Source organism: Rosa rugosa, chromosome 4 (assembly GCF_958449725.1).
Source record: "Rosa rugosa chromosome 4, drRosRugo1.1, whole genome shotgun sequence".
Taxonomy (NCBI): Eukaryota; Viridiplantae; Streptophyta; class Magnoliopsida; order Rosales; family Rosaceae; genus Rosa; species Rosa rugosa.
Window position 1 is genome coordinate 27,168 of NC_084823.1, and position 24,794 is coordinate 51,961.

At 38.6% G+C, this 24,794-nt stretch overlaps 1 protein-coding gene across 6 annotated transcripts; it reads left to right on the forward strand.

Moving 5' to 3' along the window:
- Positions 1–5,980: 5,980 nt before the first annotated feature.
- On the forward strand, positions 5,981–21,346 carry LOC133743248 (nibrin homolog). Of its 6 annotated transcripts, none has more exons than XM_062171115.1 (14): positions 5,983–6,215; positions 6,542–6,595; positions 6,915–7,179; positions 7,492–7,580; positions 10,027–10,157; positions 12,097–12,143; positions 12,240–12,348; positions 12,698–12,784; positions 16,679–16,844; positions 18,296–18,627; positions 19,702–19,763; positions 19,860–19,961; positions 20,035–20,122; positions 20,985–21,346. In XM_062171115.1, the coding sequence occupies exons 1-13, from the start codon at positions 6,179–6,181 to the stop codon at positions 20,090–20,092; spliced, it is 1,539 nt and encodes a 512-aa protein (XP_062027099.1). In that variant the 5' UTR covers positions 5,983–6,178; the 3' UTR covers positions 20,093–20,122; positions 20,985–21,346. The 6 variants fall into 6 exon arrangements, with proteins under 6 accessions (XP_062027101.1, XP_062027099.1, XP_062027098.1 ...); XM_062171114.1 differs by lacking the exon at positions 20,985–21,346 and adding an exon at positions 20,483–20,978; XM_062171116.1 differs by lacking the exon at positions 20,985–21,346 and adding an exon at positions 20,490–20,978.
- Positions 21,347–24,794: the final 3,448 nt, after the last annotated feature.

Consider the following 24,794-nt stretch of genomic DNA (forward strand, 5'->3'; position numbering starts at 1 on the left):
AGCAAGGCTAGAGTTCAGCGAGCTCCAACGCCAACCCGGCGCGCACAACACCTAGCTGCCATCGGCCCAGTAGTAGCGCCTAGCTGCCAGCGGTATAGAGGCTAGCGGTTAGCGACCGCCAACGTCAACCCAGCACGCACCAGCGCCTAGCGAGGCCAACGCTTGCGACTCCCAGCGGTAGCGGTAGCAAACGCTGACACCCAACCAGCTTTAGCGCCTAGCGAGGATAGCACTCCCCCAACGACAACACTCTTCACACCAAGATCTTCTCTTCACACCCTGACATTTTCTTTGGGCACCCACTCGTCCACAACTTTCCTCTTCAAACTCATAAGGCATTCTAAAGAGAATAACACATTTTGCTCTGAGCAGCAAATTCAACGAGCCAAAGTTGAGTTTCTCTATCATACTTTATCTTCTCACTGAACACTACACGAGCAATTAATAAACATTGATAATCTACCCATAAGTTGTGCCTGTGAGATGGCCGCTGCACATACTTATCAAGCTTTCTGTTATACACTGATACACATGGTTTGCAATGACATAACACCACGTATCAGCAACACCACACACCTACATGTCTCTGTTTTACACAACAACATGATAGATAGCTCTAATGCCATCTATTAAATAGCATGACATATTTGACGCCTTGCTCACCCGTGCAAATACCACGTATATTTATACTTCACACATGCTCCTCGGGCACAATTAGCTGCCGTCATTGGGTGCCACTCAAACTTGGACACCCAGAAATCTTCTTTGGGCACACCGCAAGCTCTTGCCTTCTCGGCACCCCCGAGCTTCACTCTCACGCATTCACAGCACCTCCGATCTTCGCGCTCTTGCCTTCACGGCACGTCCGAGCTTCATGCTCATAAGCTCTAACGCTCACGCCTCCGCAGCACCCCCGAGCTTCCCGCTCACCAGCGCTCACGCCTTCGCAGCATCCTTGAGCTTCACGCTCACGCCTTCCCGGCATCCCCGAGCTTCACGCTCACGCCTTCCCGGCATCCCCGAGCTTAACGCTCACGCCTTCCCGGCATCCCCGAGTTTCACGCTCACGCATTCCCGGCACCCCCGAGCTTCACGTTCACGCCTTCCCGACATTCCGAACTTCACGCTCACGTCTCCCCGGCATAATGCACATTAATGAAACATTGAATTCTTCTACCATTTGTCGTTTGCCACAAATCGAATTCTTTTCGCTTTCCATTAATACGAGCGAAAACCAAACAAACACAAGCGTTTGCGTAGTCATCGTTCATGAGTTACAAACTCTTGCCTTCACGACATTCATGCAACTTACACCTCACAAGCATAACCTCGTCAAACTTGACCTCGTTCATTTTCTTGCACGCATCACGCATTTATCATATGCAATCCGTATGCTCATTCTTAGTATGCTCACACAACCATATGCGTTCTTGAGTCTATACGTCATAATTGATCATACTCGGCGCCATTCGCATGTATATATCAACATGTATCATGCACCTCGTACATTCGTATATGCCAACGCATATCAATGCAACTCACATACGTTGCCCAATGCAACAAGCATTCTACATGTGCGCGCTTTTGTTTTTGTTGTGCAGGTTAAAGAGTCCCTTCTTGCTTAAGGAGTTCGGGGACTTATAGGGGCTGGGCGCCGCCCAGACGTCACTTATGCTTGATGACATCATGTGTATAACTCCCCAACCAAGAAGCTCCTCTTACTTGGGGACTTGTACATACCTCCAACAATATGAAGGATTTACTACATCACCAAGCATAAGTAACACCCTCTCTGTGGGTCCGCAAGCCATGGTGGGACCTAACAGCGATATACATCTCATAACCCGACATCCAACCTACCCCGTGGTAGTCGGAAGCGGCCAAGACCTGGCCGAAAAGAAACCTTCCTGGCCCTGCCAAGTTACCTTCACAAACATGCTTTCTAAGACTAGAATAGTGGTTTTGCATCCCACATTGAAGAAAATGTAAAGGAAAGGGGTTCCCTTACCTATAAAAGGGACCCCTCCTCCCACTTAAACATCCATCCCATTACATCTCTTGTAATCCCTTTCCGCAAGGCCCAAACACAAAGTTAAACATTTCAAGTGGACGTAGTCTCCCGCTAAGGCGGGAGGCGAACCATTATACTTCTTGTGTCTCATTCTCTTCTCTCTCTTTCTCTCTAACGTTAACTAGAGCCTTCGGTTCAAACGTTAACAGGTTCCGTGTTCGCCTATTTTGGCGGTTACCTTCCTCATTAGAGCGAGAATATGTACCAAAACGTCTAGAAATGTCCATAGATTTAGGGTTTCACTCTTTGTGCCCTCCCTTAGGGACGCGACTATAATTGGACTTCGAAATATGCTCTGTTCCCACGGGCCTCGAATTATAGTTCTTCACAAGGATGTTGTCATGCTTTTCAGTAACATTCATAGTTCCAATGAGCTCATGAAACCTTGTGATTCGTCCTGTAGTAACATCGATTCGATAGTTCTTAGCAACCATCAAAACAGAGACGGGGATGGTACAGAGAGTCTTCTCAATCAACATCACATCAGTGATATCTTTTCCACATAATTTCATCAAGGATTTAATGCAAAGTGCTTCCAAGTTGTAGTCAAGAACTGTCTTGAAATCACAGAAGCAGAGGCTATGCCATCTCACTTCTAGGTTAGGAAGTAGGGAGTCACGGACGTTGCCAAATCTTTCTTCGAATGAGACCCACAACCTTCTGGGGTCTTCTTCATTCAGATACTCGTACTAGAGCGAATCATCCATATGACGAGTCATTAGGATGACGATTTTCGCCTTATTTGCCTCCAAGGCTGCTCTATTTGCTTCCAAAGCTTGAGTTTGCTCAATAGTTAGCACGTCCTGGCTAGGCTCATAAATCGTTTACAGGATTCCTTGGGCCTTGAGATGCTGGCGGACATCACGAACCCACTTGTGATATCCAGAGCCAGTTGTCCTCAATGGATCAAAGTCCAATTTGTTCAAGTTACTCATCCTGAAAAGGAACAAGAAAAAAAGGACTGGTTTCGGAGCAAAGGCTACCACGATAACAATAGAAATTTCTGAGCGTAATCACTCCCAAGAAATTAGGAATTTCTGAGCGTGATCGCTCCCAAGGAAATTCAATTCCAAGAGATATTGGATTAGATCGAAATAACGATGTGTATGGTCGATTATATCTTCTCAACAAACTCTAAGTTTGGAGGTCTCAACAAGCTCTAAGCTTAAAGATAGCACGAACCCCACAGTTCGACTTAGGTCTCCCAATGAAAGAAGAAAGGGGGTAGAAGAATGGAGGTTGCAAGTCCCCAAGAAAAAGAAAAGAAATTGAAAGTACGGAAAGCGGGAACTTTAATGAAAAATTACCTTGAAAAGGACAAATGGGGGTTGTCGGAACTTTTGGTTGAAAGTTGGTCGAAAAAAGTTGCTTCTGGCTGGTGGTGGCCGGAATTGCCCTAAATGGCTTCTGTCCAGTTTTCTGCTTGCGGTTCAGTCACTTAAGAGGCTGGTTCGGTGGCTTTTAGACCGGTTCTTGAGGTTCTGCTTCCGGTTCCTGAATCCTGGGATCGAGACGCTGCTGCTGACAAAATTTAGTGGCAATCAGAGGTCAGGAAGACGGTGAATCAGTGAAGAATCTAATTCTGATTTTGGGGGCCGGTTCGGTACTTTTCGGGCCTGTTCTTGGGATTCCGCCACCGGTTCTGGACTCCTAGGATCAAGGTTTTTAAGGTGTGCGCCGGAGGTAGAAAGGGTTTCAAGGTATTGTATTCGGATTTAGGTTTTGGCTATTTGTTTCAGGGTTAGAGCTTTGTGCTAATAACGTGTTATAGGGGTCTCTGTATATAAAAGATTACAAGCATAGAATCAGAGTCTTACAAGGAACCATAATCATACAATGATTTGGAGTAGAGAGAATTGGGAGAATGAGTTGTGCTTTCATTGTTAATAGGGGTCTCAGTATATCCTATGCATAGATTCAGAGTCTTACAAGGAAACATAATCGTACAATGATTTGAATATCTACGAAGATATCTCCAAGAATATCTGTAAGATAACTCTATTACAACTCAGACAAGTAACTACACTTTGGGAGTAGTAGAATTGGGAGAATGAGTTGTGCTTTCATTGATAATAGAGGTCTCAGTACGTATATAGAGGATTGCATGCATAGATTCAGAGTCTTACAAGGAAACATAATCGTACAATGATTTGGATATCTACGAAGATATCTCCAAGAATATCTGTAAGACTAACCCTATTACAACTCAAACAAGTAACTACACTTTGGGCTAGACACACAATCTAGGTGTCCTTAAACAGTTTTTTCACAGTCTCGATATTTAATTAACATATCAACAAATTATCATGCGAAAATTCCAAACTTCGGCCCAAATTTGAAAATTTTGGATAAGGTAAAAAATTGAGGTGATTCAAACCTTGGTTGCCCAAGGCATGTAAAAAACATCCCAACCATCCCTGTTGGAATGTTATTTGGTTATTTTGTATACATTTATTATATATATATATATATATATATATATATATATATATATATATAATTCCTGCTGGGATGTTATTTGGTTATTTTATATACATTTTTACATGGGTGCGGCTATTGCCACCCTATCATTTTCTTTGTTCACTCTATTTGCTCATTACACTCTATATTTTAATTATAATTATTAAATTTACTTATTTAACCCATTTCTCTTTCCAAGAATATCCTTATATGACATATCCAATTAAAAAATAAATATTTTTAGCAACAATCTCTCATTTAATTTAGGATTAAATTCTGCTTACTACCTTGTACTTTTAAGGGTTCATCAGTTCAGTCCCTGCATTTCTAATTTAATCAGAAAAGTCCTTCCACTCTCCAATTTCATCAAATTAATCCAATCCGTCACTATTCCGTCAATTTTCGTTGTTAAAATGCTGACGTGGGACCTTCTCACAGAGAAAATTCCCAAACTACCTATCGCTAGGCAGTCCGTCGATGCGTTAGTGTTGTGAATGCAGATGAGTAGTTTGAAAATTTTGCCCGAAAATTGACGAAGTGGTGACGGATTGGATTGATTTGATGAAATTGGAAAGTGCAAGGACTTTTCTGATTAAATTATAAGTGCAGGGACTGAATTGATGAACCCTTGAAAGTACAGGGTAGTAAGCAGAATTTAGTCCTTTAATTTATACTCATAAAAAAAATTAAATTTATTAAAGTTTCCTAATAAAATCATAATCTGATTTACTCCCTTTTTTTAATTTTTTCTTTCAATTTCAATGTTCTCTATTTCAATTTATGTAAAAAGATTAGTAAATTTACAACTATGATCAATGAAGAAGAGATTAATTTTTTTCTTCGTGTTTTAAATTTTTACTTTCAATGTTCACAAAGAATATTGCAAAGATTTTGATGAAGTTAAAGGTAATGGTTTTGTGAATTGAATAATGAATTAACGATGAGGAGGCAACAAAAAGACAAAAAAATAGTAATAAATTCAAATTTGGGTGGAGAAGATAAAGATTAATGTTATCCAATGAGAAATTAAGTAGTCATTGTATTTAATTAATTACTTATATATTTATTTTTTCTTACATATTTGGATTTTAGAAAATTAGTGTACTTATTAGTCATTTTGCACTTGGGTAATGTAGTCTTTCAATAATTCAAATGTTTGTAGGGTGAACTAAGAAAATGGTAGGGTGGCAATAGCCGCACCATTTTTACATTTATACCTTCTACATATATCTCACCCTCTTTTCATTATTCCTTTTGAAAATTTATCAAAATCAGTACTTTCTCGACATATCTATTTTTTAGACTGTCAAAATTTCCTCGATAGTCGATATTTTGGTTATTGAACGGATTGACACCCCATCAATTACTCGAAAAAATATTTGGAATGTGTAATTTTCTATTTTTTATTAGTGAACGTGTAATTCTCTATTTTTTAGTTAACCTGCCTCTGTGAAGTTTCCGGTATTCGACACATGCTACTGCTTTCAGCCTCTATAGGGTTTTCGAGGTTCTTCCTCGCTGCTCTTATGGTTTTTGGTCTGATAGCTGTTTTGTGGTTGGCTTCTTCATTTATCGAATATATAGCACCGGAAAAATCCTTATCAATTTCAGAGTGAGGGTCTCCGATTAATTAATAGTAAGGAAAGCATGGTTTGGGGTTTCTTCCCCGCCGACCCCCTCTCAGGTAAGTAGTCTGTCTATTTTGTTTCTTTGCGCCGCTAGGAAACCCAGGAAATTGAATATCCTCATCCGAAAAGATTTTGATTACTTATTCTCTAGTATGGTGGAGTCTGATTCAAGTTAATTACTGTAACCGTGAATTATAATTTTCATGGGATATGTTAGGAGCTTTCAAACCTTTAGATTCATGCGAATCGTTAAATGTTTCTACCCTCCTAAAGCACATTTTGCATTGCGTATCTACCCTCGATGCTTTAGGTTCTTACAATTTGTCATGTGTTAAATGTGCTGGAAAGGATTTAGGTCTAACTGGTTAGCATAACATGGCAGGTGAGGATACATACTATATCTTTGCTACAGGAACTTACAAAGTGGGTCGGAAAGGTATGTACACTCTACATTACAAACATTTGACATGCACTAGTTACTTTTCTGTTCAGTACGTTTTGAAGGAAGTAGCTCCGATGCTGATTGGAAAATGTGTCGAACAGGGTGTTTCTTAATACAAAAGGGTGTGGGGATTTCTGGGTAAAAAGAAATACAAAGAACCACTTAACTAGCTTGGATTTTTCCCGATCACATTTCTTTTTTCTCCTGTGGGTATCAATTCCTTTTTGCTTCCTTCCCCTCTAGTAATGCTTATGTTACAAAAGTTGTTTGTTTTCTCTACGTATATTGACTCACTGACCTTATGTAAATGTAGGTTGTGATGTAAATATTGCAAAAGACAAAGGAGTTTCTAGGGTCCATGCAGAAATAATTGTTGATTCAATGATATCAGCTCTCCCTCGGCAAACTAAATATTCTGTTTTATCCTCCAAAGTCCGAATTAGAGATTGCTCAAAATATGGAACGTATATTAACAAGAACCTTACATCAGTGGAGAAGATTCATGAGTTACCGAATAAAGAAACATCATTGAGAGATGGGGACATGGTTTCATTTGGAACTGGTACTGCTGTCTTCAGGTAATTTAACTAGGTTTCCAAGGTTTAGTATCTGCTTATGTAGCATTGGCAAGAAGCATAAAGTAATACAGTAGTTTTTGGACAACATGTTTTTATATGGTGGCATCTTTCAGAACTCAGATTGTTATGTATGTTTATAAAAATCTAACTGCTGCTGGTTGATGCCAGGAGCAGCTCTTTCTGCTGATTAGGAATTCTATCACATAAGACAATGCACTGCTATCACATAAGACTTGCACATTTGCACTGCTACAATTTTTTTCTTTTCTTTTAGTACTGATATGCTTATGTCTTTTAATCCAACTATGGCAGATTTTCCTTTGTTCCCCTTATTTTGTTTGCATGCTGCCCGGAAAAATCTCAAGTGAATCATCCTCTTCAAGAGAAAATTTCATCAATCGGTTAGTGGCTAGTGAGAAGCATATTTATTATATACCTGTTGATTTCCATGTTTACTTGCCCGCATGTTAACTTTAATTGTTATAGTTTCATTTGTAATATCTCTTGTTTTCATATGTGTGCTTCCTAATACATATTAAAGTGAAACTCTATATCTAATAGATATTGATGCGGTCTTATTATGTTCTTGAAAAAAGAAAATGATTACAGTATCAGCCTCATTTTTTTTTTTCTGAAAGGAAACTGAGATGCTTTAGATAAGTAGGTACACAACACAAAGAAAATGAACCAACTATCTACGAAACCGACACTGAAGCAAGACAGACTGCAATAATCTTAAAACAAAGACTGAAACAATGTATGCGTAGACACCCAAGCAACAAATGCACCAACCAGAAGTAATTAAAAGATAAAAGCTTAAGAAATAACTGCTTATCAATCCACGTTCAGGAGGAAGATAGGACACCTAATATCAGAATTGACCTATTCCCCAAAAGCGAGGCCCAAAATTTGGCTTTGACCACGACTAAGTCACTGCTTTTCCTGTAAGCATTTGTTCAAGAAAGAAATTGACCTAGGAGGTACTTAGCCTTCCATATTGTGAAGGATGCCTCGAAAAGGAGGGAAGGTGATCATCAATTAATATACTGAAAAGACTTCTAAGAGAATGTACGTAATGACTCACAAGACCTTTTGTCTAATCTTGAAGAAGGGAAGTATTTTCAATCAAAGATAGGAGAAAAGAAATCTCCTCAACCTCAAATTTTCCAAATATTAAAATCCCACTCTGAGAATGGAAATGAAGTATTAGACATGTTTACGGACATGTTATAAGTGAAAGAAACCCTACACAATCAGGGAAAAGAGACACATAATAGAGCATTCCCTGTCCGTTTCTGAAATTCAAACATGGATGGAAGAAAACATAATATAGCCCTGAGAAATATCTCTCTATGGAGTGGTGTTGAACCTCTAACCATTATTTTAGAGTCTCACCCATGTAATTTGTATTCACTCCGGATGACTGATGCCGAAGAGTATTAGACTCTGCCAGGAATATCTAGTAACCACTAACCAAAAGGAATTACGTTCTTATGTGTTCTCAGGTTATTTCACTTAGAAGATGTTGTCATTTGGGGTTTTTCCTTCCTAGAATGTAATTCATTTGTAGTGCTGCACCTTGGAGTGTTTTTAATTCTTATGGTTGATGACTTACAGAAATTGGGGAAGGAGGGGGGGTGGCTGGGGTTGGTTGCTTGTGATCAATGTTTTAATGCAAATGTGTAAATGTGTATACCAAAGCGTTTTTGTTTCATCTTCTGCCTCCAAATTTAAGCGTTGAGGCATGAGCCTTCAGTGACAAGGATTTATTATGTTTATAATGTAGTTAAGAAGTTCAATAACAGGTACACTTTGCATCTGTCAAATATATTTCATGGGTGTCCTCCAATCTAATGATTTTAGTTTGTTTGTTTGTTGTTCTTTTTTTTTTTTTTTTGGGGGGGGGGGGGGTGATGTGAAAGACTTAGGCATATTTCGCTGAGGAAGCAAAGGTGTTTGTAATTGAGAAACACACTTGAAACAACATCGTTTCCTGTCCCCTCGATGACACATATGTCTCTCGTGCCTTTATGACAGAGCAATCCCTATGGTTATTTCCTTTTGCCTCACAATGAATGGCACCTATAGCACTATCTTGTTGCTTAATGTTCTCAGGTTTAGTTAAGGATGTGATTTTGGGTTTAGGAATGGAATGGTGGTGTTGTTTGAAGGCCAAAGAGACGTTTGGGGGGCTGTTCCTTTCTCCAATTTCTGGTGTGGTTTGACTGGAACTGGAGGGCTTTAGAGTTATAGACTGTTCTATGTCAGACTTAGATATCAGTTTCTGATATCTTTATTTGAATACACTCAGAGGCATATTTAGTAAAATACAAGACTGTATAATACAGGAAATATACTTGCATGTATTATTTGGGGTACTTCATCTAATAGTTCTTTCAAAAGCTCAGCAAAGCATTCTTAATTAATCATTTACTTTATTTTTAAATTCTCAAATATTCATCTATTCATTTTTGTTCAACAATGTGTAAAATACGGAAAAAAAAAACGTAAAGCTGTGTATAAACGTGTATAATACTTTTGGATGCAAAAGTACGGGAAATTTAACGAGTCCCTTTCAGAGGAGATGCTCACACATTATTGTTTTTTCTGTGACGGTTTTCATTGCTCTCTTGCATGCTTAGGATGCATCCCCTTGGGTGCTTTGGATTTAGTTTTACTTATTCACCAGAAAAGAAAACTAATCATCAGTTGGAAACATCATAGGTTTTGGTTGGGCAGTTTCTTAATCTAGTTGGAGAGTTATACTTACTTGTTGCTAAGTGATGTGTGCTTCTGATGTTAATTGAGTGTTTCTGTAATGTTTACTAACTATAATGGTTTCATTAGGTGCTCGCATCACCTATCATTGGAGTCAGGAGTGCACGCATGTGCTTGTTGACCAAGTCATGCCAATGAAAGAAGATCTACTGGATGGTATTATGGAGAAGAAACCTTTCGTAGTTGGAAGTTGGGTTGAGGTAGGTGAAGTAGTTGAATTTTTATTTATTTATTATAATAATAATAATAATAATAATAATAATAATTATTATTATTATTATTATTTTATTTTACTTTTTTTGTTATTTTTGTTGGTGTGATGTGATGCATATGCAGTATTGTTTGGTTGAACTGGTGAGGGTTGATTCCTTCAAGGACCTCTGATTTCTGTTTTGTTTTAATTTTAGTTTTTTAATTTTTCCCAGGATATCTTGTTTTCTTTCCATGCGGTCAGGGAACTGTTCTTCATGGGCCTTTCCCCCCCATGTTTACTGCAATGCAATACTTTCCCAAAAGATTATTGCAATGGCGTGATTAATATTGCAAGTACAATAATTTTCTGATTTTGGAAGTTTTTTTTTTCATGCCAATATTGAGCATATTTTCCTTCCTACATCCATTCCTTGCATTTTTCTACTTATAGCATGCTCCTAAGAAAAAAAAAAATATTTAGCTAGAAACAAGTCGATACTCAATATTGTTGCACTGCTACATTACTGCTGTACAGTAAAGTAACTGCATGGGAAAGAAAAGTGCTGACCTCAATGGGAAAAAGTCTGCAGAAATGACCTTATGGTTTATTTTCTCAACTTGGTAGATCTTATTAATGTTTCAATGGTCTGCAAGTTCTTGGTTTTTCTACTTCTCCTAAGTTTCATCTCTTCTCATATATGTGGCTTTTACTGAAGTTTAAATGAGAAAGAGAGGGAATAATAAAAAGATATAGCAGTGTCCTCTGTGTGACATAGCCAATTGTGCAATGTTGTTCATTGAGAAACTATAATATCCAATTGTAAAATCAAAGCTTCTATCTAGGAAGAACGAAAAGCTGGAACAGATGGTCAACTTCAGACATACTTTGAAAAATGACTCATCTTAGTTTTAATCATGGTGAATTATGGGTGCTTTATACATGAAGGCTGAATCAAGTTCAATAAATCTTAAGGTTAATGTGACTCATTAATTTCCAATATCTTTGGATTACAACACAGAAAAGGAAGATACGTAGGAACAAATTATTCCCAATTGCCAGTTTGTGAAAGGAATTGGAAGGGTGATGGTATAGATGCAGATCTTTGAGGTTTCATGCAGTAATATCAAGACACTCCATGAAGTGTGATTCTAACGGATACTTACATGTGTCACTTAAGAGTTAAGACGTCCCAGGACTCATGGTTGCTTTAAAGGGAAAAAAAATTTCGACGTGGAAACAGTTGGTACGATGTTGCCCTTATTATATAATTTTATGACACGTGGGAAATAATGTGATCAAATTCGTAATTCTTTATTTTTATTTTTATTGAAATGGTAATTTATTAACTCAAAGGGATTACATCAAGATGTGGATACCCTGTTCTCCAAACGGGAACCCCCAAAACTCAACCAACCTAGTTACCATTATTCATGGAGCCACTAAGGCTCCTGATCCTTGCAATTCATAGCTTGTGCTAATGACAATGCAGATCTAGCAAGCTTGTATTCAAATTCGTAATTCTAATCCCAATTTAGAAGGACCAGTTATTAGGTTTTAAAAAAAAAAACATAATTGCTTGGAATATAGCTGGATTGAGGTATGCTTTTTTAAACTTTTGAATGTATCTTGTTTTTTTGTTCCTTTGATTGACCACAATCTGTCATCAGAGATCTTGCTTTCACTATTTGCCTGGTTGTTTCAATGTTGTTTTGTAGAGTTTATGTATTCTTTTTTTCTTTCCTTTTTTTTTTTATAGTTTTCTTTTGAATAATATCATATCTTGTTTGCATTTGAAAATGAACACATGTATCACAGCATGATGACAAAGTATGTTTAATTCTGCTATTATAACTATTTATTACTACTTTGATGGGAATTTTGACTGAAACATTTGTTCTGTTATTGTTCCATGACTCTATTGTTAGTGATTGCTGTGGTTTATTTAGTTTGTTGCAGAGAAGAACATTCTCACTGAGTTTCCTAGTTACACACCGTGAGTGTTAATTCTTAATCTTGTTTTTGATATATTTCTTTTTGATTATCAATGGTTGTATTGATACAAATATGTTTTCTTTTATCCCTTAATCAGCTTTTCTCCAACAATGACCGTGGAAGGAATATCGGTCAAACTTGCGGACCCAAGAAGTCGAGAAAACTGTTTAAAAGGATATACATTTTTGTTGGACTCAACACTAGTGGTAATGTTGCATTCCTTTAATTCCTCAGAAGATTTAGTATCGTTCTTTTTTCTTTACCCACAGGAGTTTAATTTTATTTGTCATGGCATTGCAAAAAGGAAATAAAATTTTATGAATGTTTGTTCTACGTATGTTAGTTTGCATCTGTGCATTCAGCTTTAGGTAAATTTACACCCAAAGACAGTTCAGTCCTCTGCACTAAAGTATGATTGTAGAATTGTAACTTGTCTTGGGCTGATGTAATGAGTAGTTTAGTTTTGTTTCCAATCGTGATGTTATGTTTGAGAGCTCAAAATCCTCATTGTGTCTTTGCACTGTATGCTAATGTATTGTACTCTTGCTCTTTCAGTATAAATTCGGTGATCGGTTGCAGTCCTTACTAGAAGTCAGTGGTGCAGAGATTCTTTTAATTGAAGGATTTAAATCAAAAAGCCAAGTATGATCCTCTGTCTTATAATATGTGCACATACTTGCAAGATATATCTTCTTAGGGTTGTTGTTTCCGGCGAACTTTTTGTCCGCCTTCCTACAGAGGTTGCTTAGTTTCAAAAAAAAAAAAAAAACAAACAATAACAAAAGTTGATTGTAGCTTGTGGAACTCTTTTTACCTGGCCAGTCAAAACTTTGTAAAGTCTTGAATAATACTTGTTAATGAGTCAAATTTACACGTAGATATTATAATCCTGAAGACTTAATATTTCACGGTCTGATTTTTAGTGAAAATTCAAATGCCACCCTTCGATTTACTCTTAAATTGAAACCCAGTAAATTTCAAGCCTTATTCTGTGGATGTACCGAACTGCGCATTCTCTTTCCTAGTGTAGCAAGTGAATGTGTCCTCAAAGCAAGTGATATCAAAATAGATTTGCAATTCTTATTCTCAATATGTTATTTTTCTTTGTCTTTCCTTTTAGTAAAAATGTTGTAGCTGTTGGTGAATTTGGTTGCTTCCCTGTATTTTGAACATCAGCTGTCATATCATGGTTCATACTACATTTTCAAGGCATACAATATATTTGTTTAGGGCTAATTACATTTCACTGCCCTATGTTTTAGGGTCGATTACATTCCAGTTACTGTAGGATTTAGGGTTTACACTTTGCTACCTACTGTTTCAAAGAAATAACAGTTTTGTGCCTCCATCAGTTTACAAGTTAATTGACCATCAACTGTGTTGTGTGGGGTTACGATCTAGCCCATTTTGATTACTGTATGTATTCCGCAGAAGACCAGGAGTCTACCCACCTACAGAATTGGATTCCTTCTGATGGAGGTTATTGATGCAATCCCATTTTGGTCCAATAAGTAAAGACTAATTGATAAAAGTACTTGTTGGTTATAGAGAATGACAGGCAGTTGCCTACAACCAAAAGGAATTAGGTTATTTTTGTGCCTATATAAAGGTGTTGGGCTCTTTATGTCAGTGGCAAGCAATTGCTAGCAGGAGGGGCTGGCAGGCAGCTGTTAGCAAGCATACTACACCAATGAGAGTGAGGGAATTACACTCCAAGGAGAGTCAGAAATACCACTGAAGAAGAGAGTGAGGGATAATAGTGGAGGGAAGAGTGTGAGAGAGAAGAACCTTATTCTTGATCTGTCTACTATTCTACTTGTTCATCGAGTCTTGTGTTAAAGGGTTGTTAAGATTGTTATCCCCATTATAGGTATAGTCCCAGGGATGTAGGCACACACTGAACCACACTATTTCTGGTTTGTTTAATTTGTTTTGATTTTCTGTTCTAATCAATTCCAACAAACTGATGATATGGCATCAAAAGTGACCACAAAATCAATATACAAATTACATTTTGTCACCTCCTGAGTTCACAGTGGTCCTCAATGTGCTCATGAGACTCCACTGAGCACATCAAAACATAGAAGGTATGCCATGTTTGTGGTTTCTGCAAGATCGGGTTTGTAGAAGGTATGCCATGTCATTATTAGTGCTTAGACTGAGGATAAAGTGACGGAAGTATGAATTGTTGGAGTTTAAAAACAGTAGGTTGCATTGTGTTAGAAAGATAGGGGCGAAAATGAAATGTTCTCAAGACCCATGGTAGTGAAATGTAATTAGCCCACATGCCCAATATATCATAGTTTCAAGTCTCATATGCTTGGTCTCCGGGTAAAGAGATTATAATGAAGTAGGATTAAATATCAATGCGTCTCTGTTCCTGTTTGCTTTTTTCCTCCTAGTTTGTTTTGAGGACTTCTTGTCCTCCGTTGTTTCTTTGTGATTTTTTTAGCTAAAATAAAATTCAGTTTCTGTCTCAAGGAAAAAAAATGCATTCTGGTCAAGGTAATTTAAGCATGCATTCCCTATAAAACCAAAAACTGTGTTTGCAATTCTTGTGCTTAGGGTAGAATCTAGATGAATTACTCTTTTTTCAGTATCATATTGTCCCTCCTTTATCCGTTTGCCCCTTTTGACAAACTGCTTGGCTTAAAGCAGCCAAGTTTGCTTGTGCCAGAGCAAAAGGGTCTAAACCCGCATTTCTCAAGTAAGATATTGCCATGGAAACAAGCCCAGCCTTTTCTCAAGGTTTTCCAATGGGGCAATGGTCCTACCCTTTTTTACTTTAATGCCAGCTTCATCACAAATTTTCTTGAATTATCCACCTCTTTCATGAAACAATGGAGTGAATTGCAATTCGGTGTGTACTGCATGTACAGAGAACTGCGTGTATAGACACGTGACAAATGTACATTTACCTATCATTCTATGGGGCAAATGCCAATTATGGTACCTGGAGTATTAAGGATTGAACAAATTAGTATCCAAATGAAAAACGTGGATACTTGGGTAGTGTAAGATATCAACTTTGAACAATTGAGGACATCTGTCCAACTTCTGTTAAAATCAGGTGCAAAATTGATGCAGGACCAATAAAGCAGAACTCTAGAACTAGGATTTCTTTGCAGCAGTCTCGATTGTAGAAAGAAAAGGGATTTAGAGTAAGGGAAATTAAGAAAGGGATAGGGCTACTAGCATCACACCAGTAGGGTTTCTAGGCATCACACCCAGAGGTTTTAGGCATCACACCTAAGATTAAGTTGCATCACACACACCTGGAGAGAAGCAAAAGCTTTCAATTTTATTAATCTTCAATCTGAAAATAAAAGACTACAAAGGCCTCTATATATAGGGAGGATAAGATAATTCTAGAATAACTAGGAATATCCTTAAAGAATCCTAATAATTATAAGAATCCTAATAATAAAAGCCTAGATTTATTTGAACTACTTTCCAAATCCTGACTTAAAATAGTCCGCTTGTATTCTTCATCAAAAATCATCAAACAAACTCTTGCCAACCGAAATGTTATACTACCCAATAAAAAGCCGTCATGTGTAATCTTTTCCCATATAACATTAAAATATTCAAAATCATGTTCCTCACTATGCATTCAAATCTTACGGCAATTATCATTCTTATTACTATTATTTTTAATTGCCATTTCTTCATGTCTTCTCTCTTCTGCTCCATCTGCTCTTCAAATATATGCAGTGGCAATAAAGCAACAATCATATTCTAGTTAGGAATGGTTATTATAACCATCATATTGCAATTATGGTTGTGAGAGGGGAGTGATTGATGTGCGGAGCAAAGCCAACATGATATGAACTAGGCACATGCTTATACCATCCGTCGATGGATTGAAGAAAAAGAAAAATGTTGGGCAAACCTTATTTGATTTGCCCAGAGTCCCAGACCCACCAATTGGCCTTTAGGATCTATCTTCTGTTTGTATCTGCAACCATATGAAAAATTCTGAAAGAGATGCAAACCTTTTATGAAGCAATCAAACATCAGTTCTGGTGAGAGGAAGAAAGTTTGGGTGGACAACGAGATGGTGGAGGAATTTTTTTTTTTTTAGATGTGGAGAGAAGGGAGGAGAATAAAAGAAAGAGGGGGAGAAGGGGACAGGTTTAGGTACCAAGTTTTCTGATGTGTGATACTACTCCATGTACCATATTTGGATTTTACCCTCTTTCTATACATATGTATCCTGATAACTTGCCTAACTACTTTGTTTCCTCATCGACATCTGTGATCTCATGTTGGGTCCTGCTCTGAGTCTGCTGACTACAAATTGCTTGGTTGTATTTATTACCTGATTCTGAAATGAAAGCTATAAAAAAGCTTACATTGCTGATTTGTCCGGTGATTTATGTAAAAATTGTACACCAAAGCTGTTTTTATAGGGTACAGATAATTAAGAAAGTTATTGCTTGATGGTAAGTTGATTTTATAGCAAATTATTTATTTTGAACATTAGGTCAGCAAATTGAGTATGTAGTTTACTTTCTAAATCTTTTTTAATGTCAGATCCCAGATTGCGCAGTCAGTGATCGTGTTGTGTGTGTTGTCCCAGAACGGGTGTCCGATGATTGCTCTGATAAGCTTGGTTCACTATTACGAGTAAATGAACTGGGCTTATTATGTGCCATATTGAATGGACGGCTGGATCCATGTCTGTTAAAATCACCTTGCGGTGAGTACTCTTATTACCTTTTGCATAGATTTGCAAAACTTGTCAAAAGTGATCGACGTAAATAACATTATGTATTCTGTTGTGATGAACAATTGCATATACTCTTTTTTTTAATTTTTTTTAAATATTTTTTATTAATACAATTTTAGAGGTTTCATATACTTACAGTTGCCATGTATTAACAACTAAATCAACTTTAAAACCTCATATTTTGAAAGCCACTTGAAGGTCTTATTGACTCAAAACATGTGCCTTGCTTCAGAGTCTCAGATTGTGAGTCAAACAGATCTCAACATCTGACCCACCAAAGGCAGATTGCATTTGCCTTAAAAACAATTTTAGAGCTTACATATACTTACATTGTCCTCATGGATTAACAACTAAATCAACTTAAAAACCTAAATATTTGAAGGAAAAATGATCAGTCTTGTTGACTCAAAACATGTGCCTTGCTTCAGAGTCTTAGATTGTAAGTACAACAGATCTACCAACATCTGACCCACCAAAAGCAGTGAGAAGACATGTTAGATTGTAGTCCTCAAAAAGATAAACCAAACAAAGTCTCAAATGCTAAAGAGTCTCCTAAATTTTCAATCAAGAAAGGATTTCGGTCCTCTGGAGAGGTGAACAAGTCAGCGTGATGACAGTATGCTTGCTGACATGAGGAAAGGCTTGCTTGGATTTCTAAGAAGACCCAAAGAAATAGGAGAAAAGAGATGGAAATCATCAACTTTGATATCAAGGTCAAATTTCCAAAATTTTCTTCTTTGTGTTTGAAAAAAGGTTCTAGAAAGTTATAACATTAGCATGCACTTGGGCCCAGTAATAATTATAAATGGGAGTCCAACATACAATGATACCCAATAGCAAATAGAGAGTAATAAAAATGTCTATAATTCCAACAGGTTAGATTTAGCCGCTAGACTTGTAAGAAGCTAGATCTTTTCAAACTAAAAGTTTATTTGATGGACTACTTTATTTGCTCTACAAAATACATTGGTTTCTGTCCTCTCAAGCTAAGCTATCAAGCTGGACTTGCATCATCATAACGAAGACTTCCTAATACATCTATGTTTTGTAATCAAGGACATATCTGTTTTTGCTCTTAGTGGTTAGTTTATATATGTTATTTACCAAAAGATTCAAATACTTGAGTCAATAATACTTGTGGATACAAGCTCTTTGGATTGAAATTCGAATCCTTCTAACTGAACTGACTCTCATCTCAATTATAGCAGACTTATTACTAAAATATAACTTCTTTAGTAGTTTGCTTGTTGTTGTTGTCGTTCTCCTTTTTTTCTTGCATTTATTCTTTTTATCGATTCTAAACTTGTTTGGTTTTGGCTTTCTTTTTTCGGTTAGTCATATTTTTTCTGTTAGTCATACAAACTCTTTTGCTTTTCCATTGAAGTGAGGGAGAATATTTATCCACTACTTTCTTTTTGCAGTAGTTGTCTCATCTTCATGCTCCACAGATGAAACTGTGGTAGCTGATTCTGATGTAGAAGAAACAGCCACATCAGTTCTGGCAACTGCAACTGTTGGCACTGGAGTTGTTGAAAATGTGCCCCATGCAGTTACCAAATCGGAGAATAACTTTGTCATGAGCTCTAGACGCAGTAGTGACATATCCACCATAAGAGGCAAGCTTGATGATTCTGAAAGTGGGATTGCTGATATTATTTATAGCCAAGATTTGATTGCACGAGATAAGAGCATACCTTGTACCGTTGTGACTAGTGCAAACAACAGATTCATAAATTTCAAACGCTTCAGAAAGGTAATGGACCTATGCTTTCTCAGTTGCATTTACCATGCAGTAACAGCTTCAGTCAGCATATGTCCCTTAATTTGTAATTTGGTATCTCGAGAGATGATACATTACCAAATCCTGTGTCCTTTAGTTTTGAGTTAAGCTGAAGTACGTTTATAGAGGGTTCATTTTGCCTTTGTCTTATTTTATATTTTTCAGGTACAGAAATAAGACATTACCAACTTATGTTTAAGTTGTGTAGTTTTTAATTTACATGGTTCAAGTCAATCCCAGTCTTCAGGGAGCTATTCCTACAAGTCATTCTGCACTCCATTTTCTATTTTTGAACTTCCAAAGTTACCCCAAGTATTGAGTTCTAGACCGTGCTAGTTTGCAAAGCTGACTGGTTGAGTTTGAGGGAAATTCATGTTCCTTTTTGGGTTTCTTCTGACTTAAATGATGGCTTGGGGAAGTCCTGTTGAGCTATTGCTTGTGTGGGCTTGCAGCTCTGTGGAATTGGAGCCAGTAACTTGTCACTTGAAGCATCTGAGGCAGCATTCAGATGATTAGTTTACTAGTATTGGCTTTAAACAGCAGTGGTGAGATAGGTTTGGAGGCAGAGCTGAGGATCATGCCTGCTGCTTGACGACGAAAATTGTGGTGTTTTGTTAGTTAACTTCGGAGCAGGCAATCAGTATCTCAAATCTCAAAATACTGAAACTTAGGGTAATTTTGGAAGTTCAGTAATATAAAGTGATGGAGTGCTTCAGTACTTATCTGGAGTATGAACAACTCCCTTTCTTTAAAGATATGCCCATCGGCATTTGGCTTATCTGAGAAAAGGAAACTTACTATTCTCAATTTTTCATGTCATTGGAAAGATATAGGGGACTTCATGTCCATTCTGTAACTTTCTTGTTGTTTTTTATTATCAAATTTATTGTTTAGTTTTCAATATGCTGATTTCTAGCACAGTCGAATATAATTGCCTTACGAATTCTAGAGTGTTTATAAAGAGTGGCGTGAATGCATGCCTGTTAAACTACCATGGATTTTGAAATACCATCTCTCTTTCTCTCCCTCTGTGGAATCGAACTGCAGACAAATATTCAGTCTGGGAATAGCTTCAACAATCTTATTCCATTCTCCAAGGACCCATATAAGTAAGAACTCTTTTACAAAGCCTATCCGATTCTGTATGATGTGTTTGTAACGTCACCAGGTGTATAATTTTTTTGTTCTTTGTTTCTTTATAATAGTGATTCTGACTATGGGAGTGAGGAAGTGGTTCAGTCTGTGAAGGACGAGAAAATGAGAAAGCACATGGAAGCCATCTCTGAAGAATTATTTAATAATGAACAGTAAGGCATCTCTTTATTTGCTCAGCCAAAAAGTGATATGACTGAGAACTTACAATCTGTTTCAATGATTTAGGGGTCGACGTCGTGGTGTAGCTGGTTCTCTTCGTGGGATTCTTAGTCATGGAAAATGATGGAACCACCAGCTCAAAGAGAAACAGAAGGTGAAAATGTTATCTTGGATCTTGAAGGTGTATATGTTAAAGAGTTGTTAGACTTTTCTGCTAGGCAGGATTAGAATTGGGTAAGAAATGGTGAATTGTGTGGACTTCTTTTGGGGCTCATTTAACCGGTGGACCTTTTCTTTTGGACAATTCAACCAGTGGATTTAATTTGCAAATGAAACTGAAGCCAGTTTTGGTATAAGCAATCAATCTATTAATGAGTTGCGATGGTCATTTTAAAGAGGAAAAAATAGGACACTGAATCTGATATATATTATATTGATTAGAAACATTAGATTAACTTAATTTGTGTTTTTTTTTTGTTTTTTTGTTTTTTTTGTTTTTTGGCAAAACTCTTAGAGGTCAGTGTGACTATATGGTTTGTGGATGAGTAAAAACAGTGTGTTTTTATTCCCATTGGTGGTTGATCTGGTGGAAAGAGCAAGGGAGATGCAGTTGATAGAAGGCTTGGGAGTAGGAAGAGAAGGCATGGAAATTTCTCATTTGCCGCTTGCGGATGATAAAATCCTTTTCCTTTACTATGAGAATTAGCCAGCTTCCCACACTGCAGCCTAGAAAGGGTCTCTTTGCCATGCTGGCATTAAAAGTAAGTAAGGGCTACACGCAAATGGCTGGGATACCAATTTGTAATCCAAGGTTCAAGCCGAAGTCTGTGGAAAACTCTTATCACAAGGAATTAAATCCTTTTCTGCTTGTTGCAATTTTGTGGTGGGAAATGGGGAAAGAGTGCGGTTTTTGGAAGATAGAAATAGGTAGAGGTCATCTTTAAGATTGCTAGGAAGTGTGTTAGTGCTTATATTTTTCCTTTGAGTCGTGATTTTGATGAATTTGAATGATCCAGAAGTTGTGGAGCTTTTGTTATAATCCCAGCTTGTTGGAGACTTCTGGTGAATTTTCCTGCAAATCCTACTCTAGGGGCAGTTGATGGATAACCCATCTCATAGTAAAGGTATAGCACTTGGATGGGCAAATATGTATGTGATTTGGTTCAAAGGAGAAGACCTCATGCTTGTATGTTCCCTTAGCTCTACTTGTGTGAAATATGCTAAAAAGAAGCCAGGAATGTAAATGATCTCTTTTTGCGTCGTCCCATGTAGGGCTATTGGGTTGAGCTGGTCCTAAAAATTGGTAGAACCGAACTTGAACCCGTACCCGAATATTTTCCTACAAAGGTACCTGCAAGTGATCACATTCCAAGATCAACTTTTATTTTCCGACATTTTTTTATTTTATTTATTTTTTCTCATTTATTAAAAAGAGGATCAAAGGGTTTCACTCCTGCTCCCATGGTGATTTGAACTCATGACTTCGTACATAGGTAGTGGGTGCTCTAACTACTGAGCTAACACCACTTACAACATTGAAGTTGCAATCCATGACAATATACATAATAAAATATATAAAATCAATTCCTCTTACGGTCCGATGGTGGGTATGGGGCAGCAGCTTCGGTGGTGGAGGCACCGCCACTCTCTACCGGTGTTGGAGGTTCAAGGTATGTGTAGGGCTGGGCACGGGCCGGGTTCAATAAGAATTTTGCTGGGCCCGGGACCGGCCCGTTTTTTACGGTTCGGGCCTAAAGCCCGTTTTGCACCCAACAGGGACCGGCCCGTTTTATTTCGGGCCGGGCTTCCGGGTTTACGGGCCCAACAGACTTAAAAAAAAAGAAAAAAAAAAAAGACATTGACATCAGTTGCATTTTTTGGCCGCCACCATCAGTTGCATTTTTTGGCCAACATTAGTTGAATCATGAATCTGGGCTCACATGCTTTTATCCTCCCAGTAGAGCAAAATACTAAAACCCCCCAAGACTCTTCTACTTTGCTTAGTGCCGACCCCAGCAAGCATCTTCCTTGCCCCAATGTTGATCTCACGGTCCAAGACGCAAAGCAAAACCCCAAGTTCCAAATCCTGCAGTCAAAGCAAGGTAAGGAGGTTTAGCTGCTAATCACCACAGATCTTAAATCAAAGCCAGAGAAATCTGAGATCTGGGATTCTTCTAACTTAAAAATATGTTAATAAATTCAAATCAATTTCTGGTTTACTTTTGCTTCATACCGTGCAGGTGAAGTGAAGAGGGAAGGAGGGAGGGAGAGGGAGAGGGGAGGGGGAGGGAGGGAGAGGGAGAGGGGAGGGGAAGAGAGAGTGAGAGAAAGCAGTCTCGGCGTTCGACTATGGGGGATATGGGGGAGGAGACTTGGACCGCAGAGGCGCAGACTTAAGACTCAGAGAAGAGGGAGAATGAAGGAGGCGGCCTCGTTCAGGTCGAGAAGAATTGAAGACTGAAGACTAGTCAATTAGGTTTGGGTATTTGACTGAAGAGTCTAATTGAGTGTGTCCGATGCTATGATAAGGATTTTGAGCCTTATCTTAGGACCAATAATACATGGACATCTGTCTCTTTTTATTAAAACGGGCCTGACGTGTTTATGCAACTTTGAAAGTTAAGGCCCGGCCCGAACCGTTTGTTTGAAAGTCAAGGCCCGGGCCCGAACCGTTTTGATGGAAAAAAAAATGGGCCCGGCCCGTTCGGGTCGGACTTTGACGGGCCGGTCAGGGTTTGCTGGTTTTCGGGCTTAAATGCCCAGCCCTAGGTATGTGCAAAAGTTCAAATCCGTGAAGACATTCGTTCTTTGGGTTTTGCTACCCTTGCTTTCGGTAATGGGTAGGGCCCTGATTTTCAGGGTTCACCCCTTAACAGAGGGATAACTAAGGAGTCGGAAGCCCCATCTAACCTGGGGAGGGAGGGAGTGTTACATGGTTTGGATGGTGTCACGGGCTGAACTTTGTGATGCGGAAAAAGGACCGTGCGACACTTGCTAGCAAGCAAGTCAGCCAAGTGAGTACCTTGCAAGGAACAATGAAAGCCACACGATATTAAAATGGTGCTAGCGGCAAGCAATAACACAATTATATAAATGTTGGGCAACCATGAAGAACAAATGAATCATCGAAAGAAAAGATTAAGGAGCAATCTCACGGGACACAGATGATTGAATAATTCCTTTTTTATTGATGGTAAGACGCTAAGGGAGGCAAAAGTACATGTGCTTACCTATACTAGTTCCGTAGTCCAAACTATGCCGACTAGGAACCCCTCCCTAAAGAGCATAACAGGCTTAAATGACCAAGGCAGTGGGAAACGTGCACTTGGCCGAGGAGACTAAATGCTAAATAAAATAAAATACATAATTTATAAATTACCAAAACACCCCTGGCACACAAGCAACCAACCAAAGGCTTAACTAATGACCACGGACAAGGTTGCTTGGGGCATTACAAGTGCGGTCCCTAACATCCTCCTCCACTTAAGCTGTCGGCACTCTTGACGACTGCCTTGGTCTTGAAGTCTTCAATCTTCTGCTTGAACTTCTTCTTCAGGGCTTCAGCATTCGCCCAACTGATTTCTTCATCTCCAAGACCCTTCCACTTGACAAGAAACTACTGGCGCGGGCGTTCAGACACTTTGATAATTCTTTATGCAAGGATCTCCTCCACTTCTTTCGGCTTGGGCGGACGGATGTCGGCGTGCTCTCGAACAGGCTAGTTTTGTGCTTGATCTTCAAGGTCTGGCTGGTGCGGCTTGAGGTTGCTGACATGGAAGATGGGGTGAACTCTCATCTAGGCTGGAATGTCGACTTTGTAGGAACACTTCCCCACTTTAGAGATGACAGGGAGTGGTCCTTCATACTTCCTGAATAGTCGCTTGTCTTCAGTTGTTCCGGGAGTAACTTGACAAGGACCATGTCTCCTGCTTTGAACTCTCTAGGCTTGCGGCCTTGATCTGCCCACTTTTTCATTCGCCCTGCCGCTTTCTCCAGATAGGCTTGCGCAATTTCAGCATTGGTCTTCCACTATTTTGTGAAGTTGAAAGCAGGCGGATTTGCCCCTTTGTAAACTTCTTGCACAGTATATAAGGCAAGAGAGGCTGTTAACCAGTGACCACTTCGAAAGCACTCTTATTGGTAGATGAGCTCTTCTTCGAGTTGAAACAAAATTGTGCAACATCTAGCAACTGCGCCCAATTCTGTTGATTGGCATGAACGAAATGGCGCAAGTACTCCTCTAACATCCCGTTGAATCTTTCTGTTTGTCCATCGGTCTGGGGGTGATAACTCGAAGATATGTTGAGCTTGGAACTAAGTAGCTTGAATAGCTCGGTCCAGAATGTTCCTGTGAACCTGGTGTCCCAATCACTGACAATATTCTGAGGCACACCCCAATACTTCACAATATGCTTGAAGAAGAGGCTTGCTGTATCTTCTGTCGAGCAATACTTTGGGGTGGCATACTTTGAAAACCTGTCAACCACAACAAGGATGCCTGATAAGTCTCCCACCTTTGGGACGTTAGTAATGAAGTCAAGGGAGACACTCTCCTACGAGCGAGAAGGAATAGACAATGGTTCCAATAGCCCTGGAGCCTTCTGACACTCGATCTTATCTTGCTGGCAGGTTAGGCAGGTCTTTGTGTACTTTGTGACATCGTCTCGCATCTGAGGCCAATAGTAACCCTGTTTTAGAAGTGCGTGGGTTCTCTGCCAACATGACCTGCCCACAAGGTGTCATGACACTCCCTCATGAGCATTCTCCATAGTCCATCAACTCGTGGACAAACAATTGTCCTCCTTTTGTCATCAATATGCCATCGT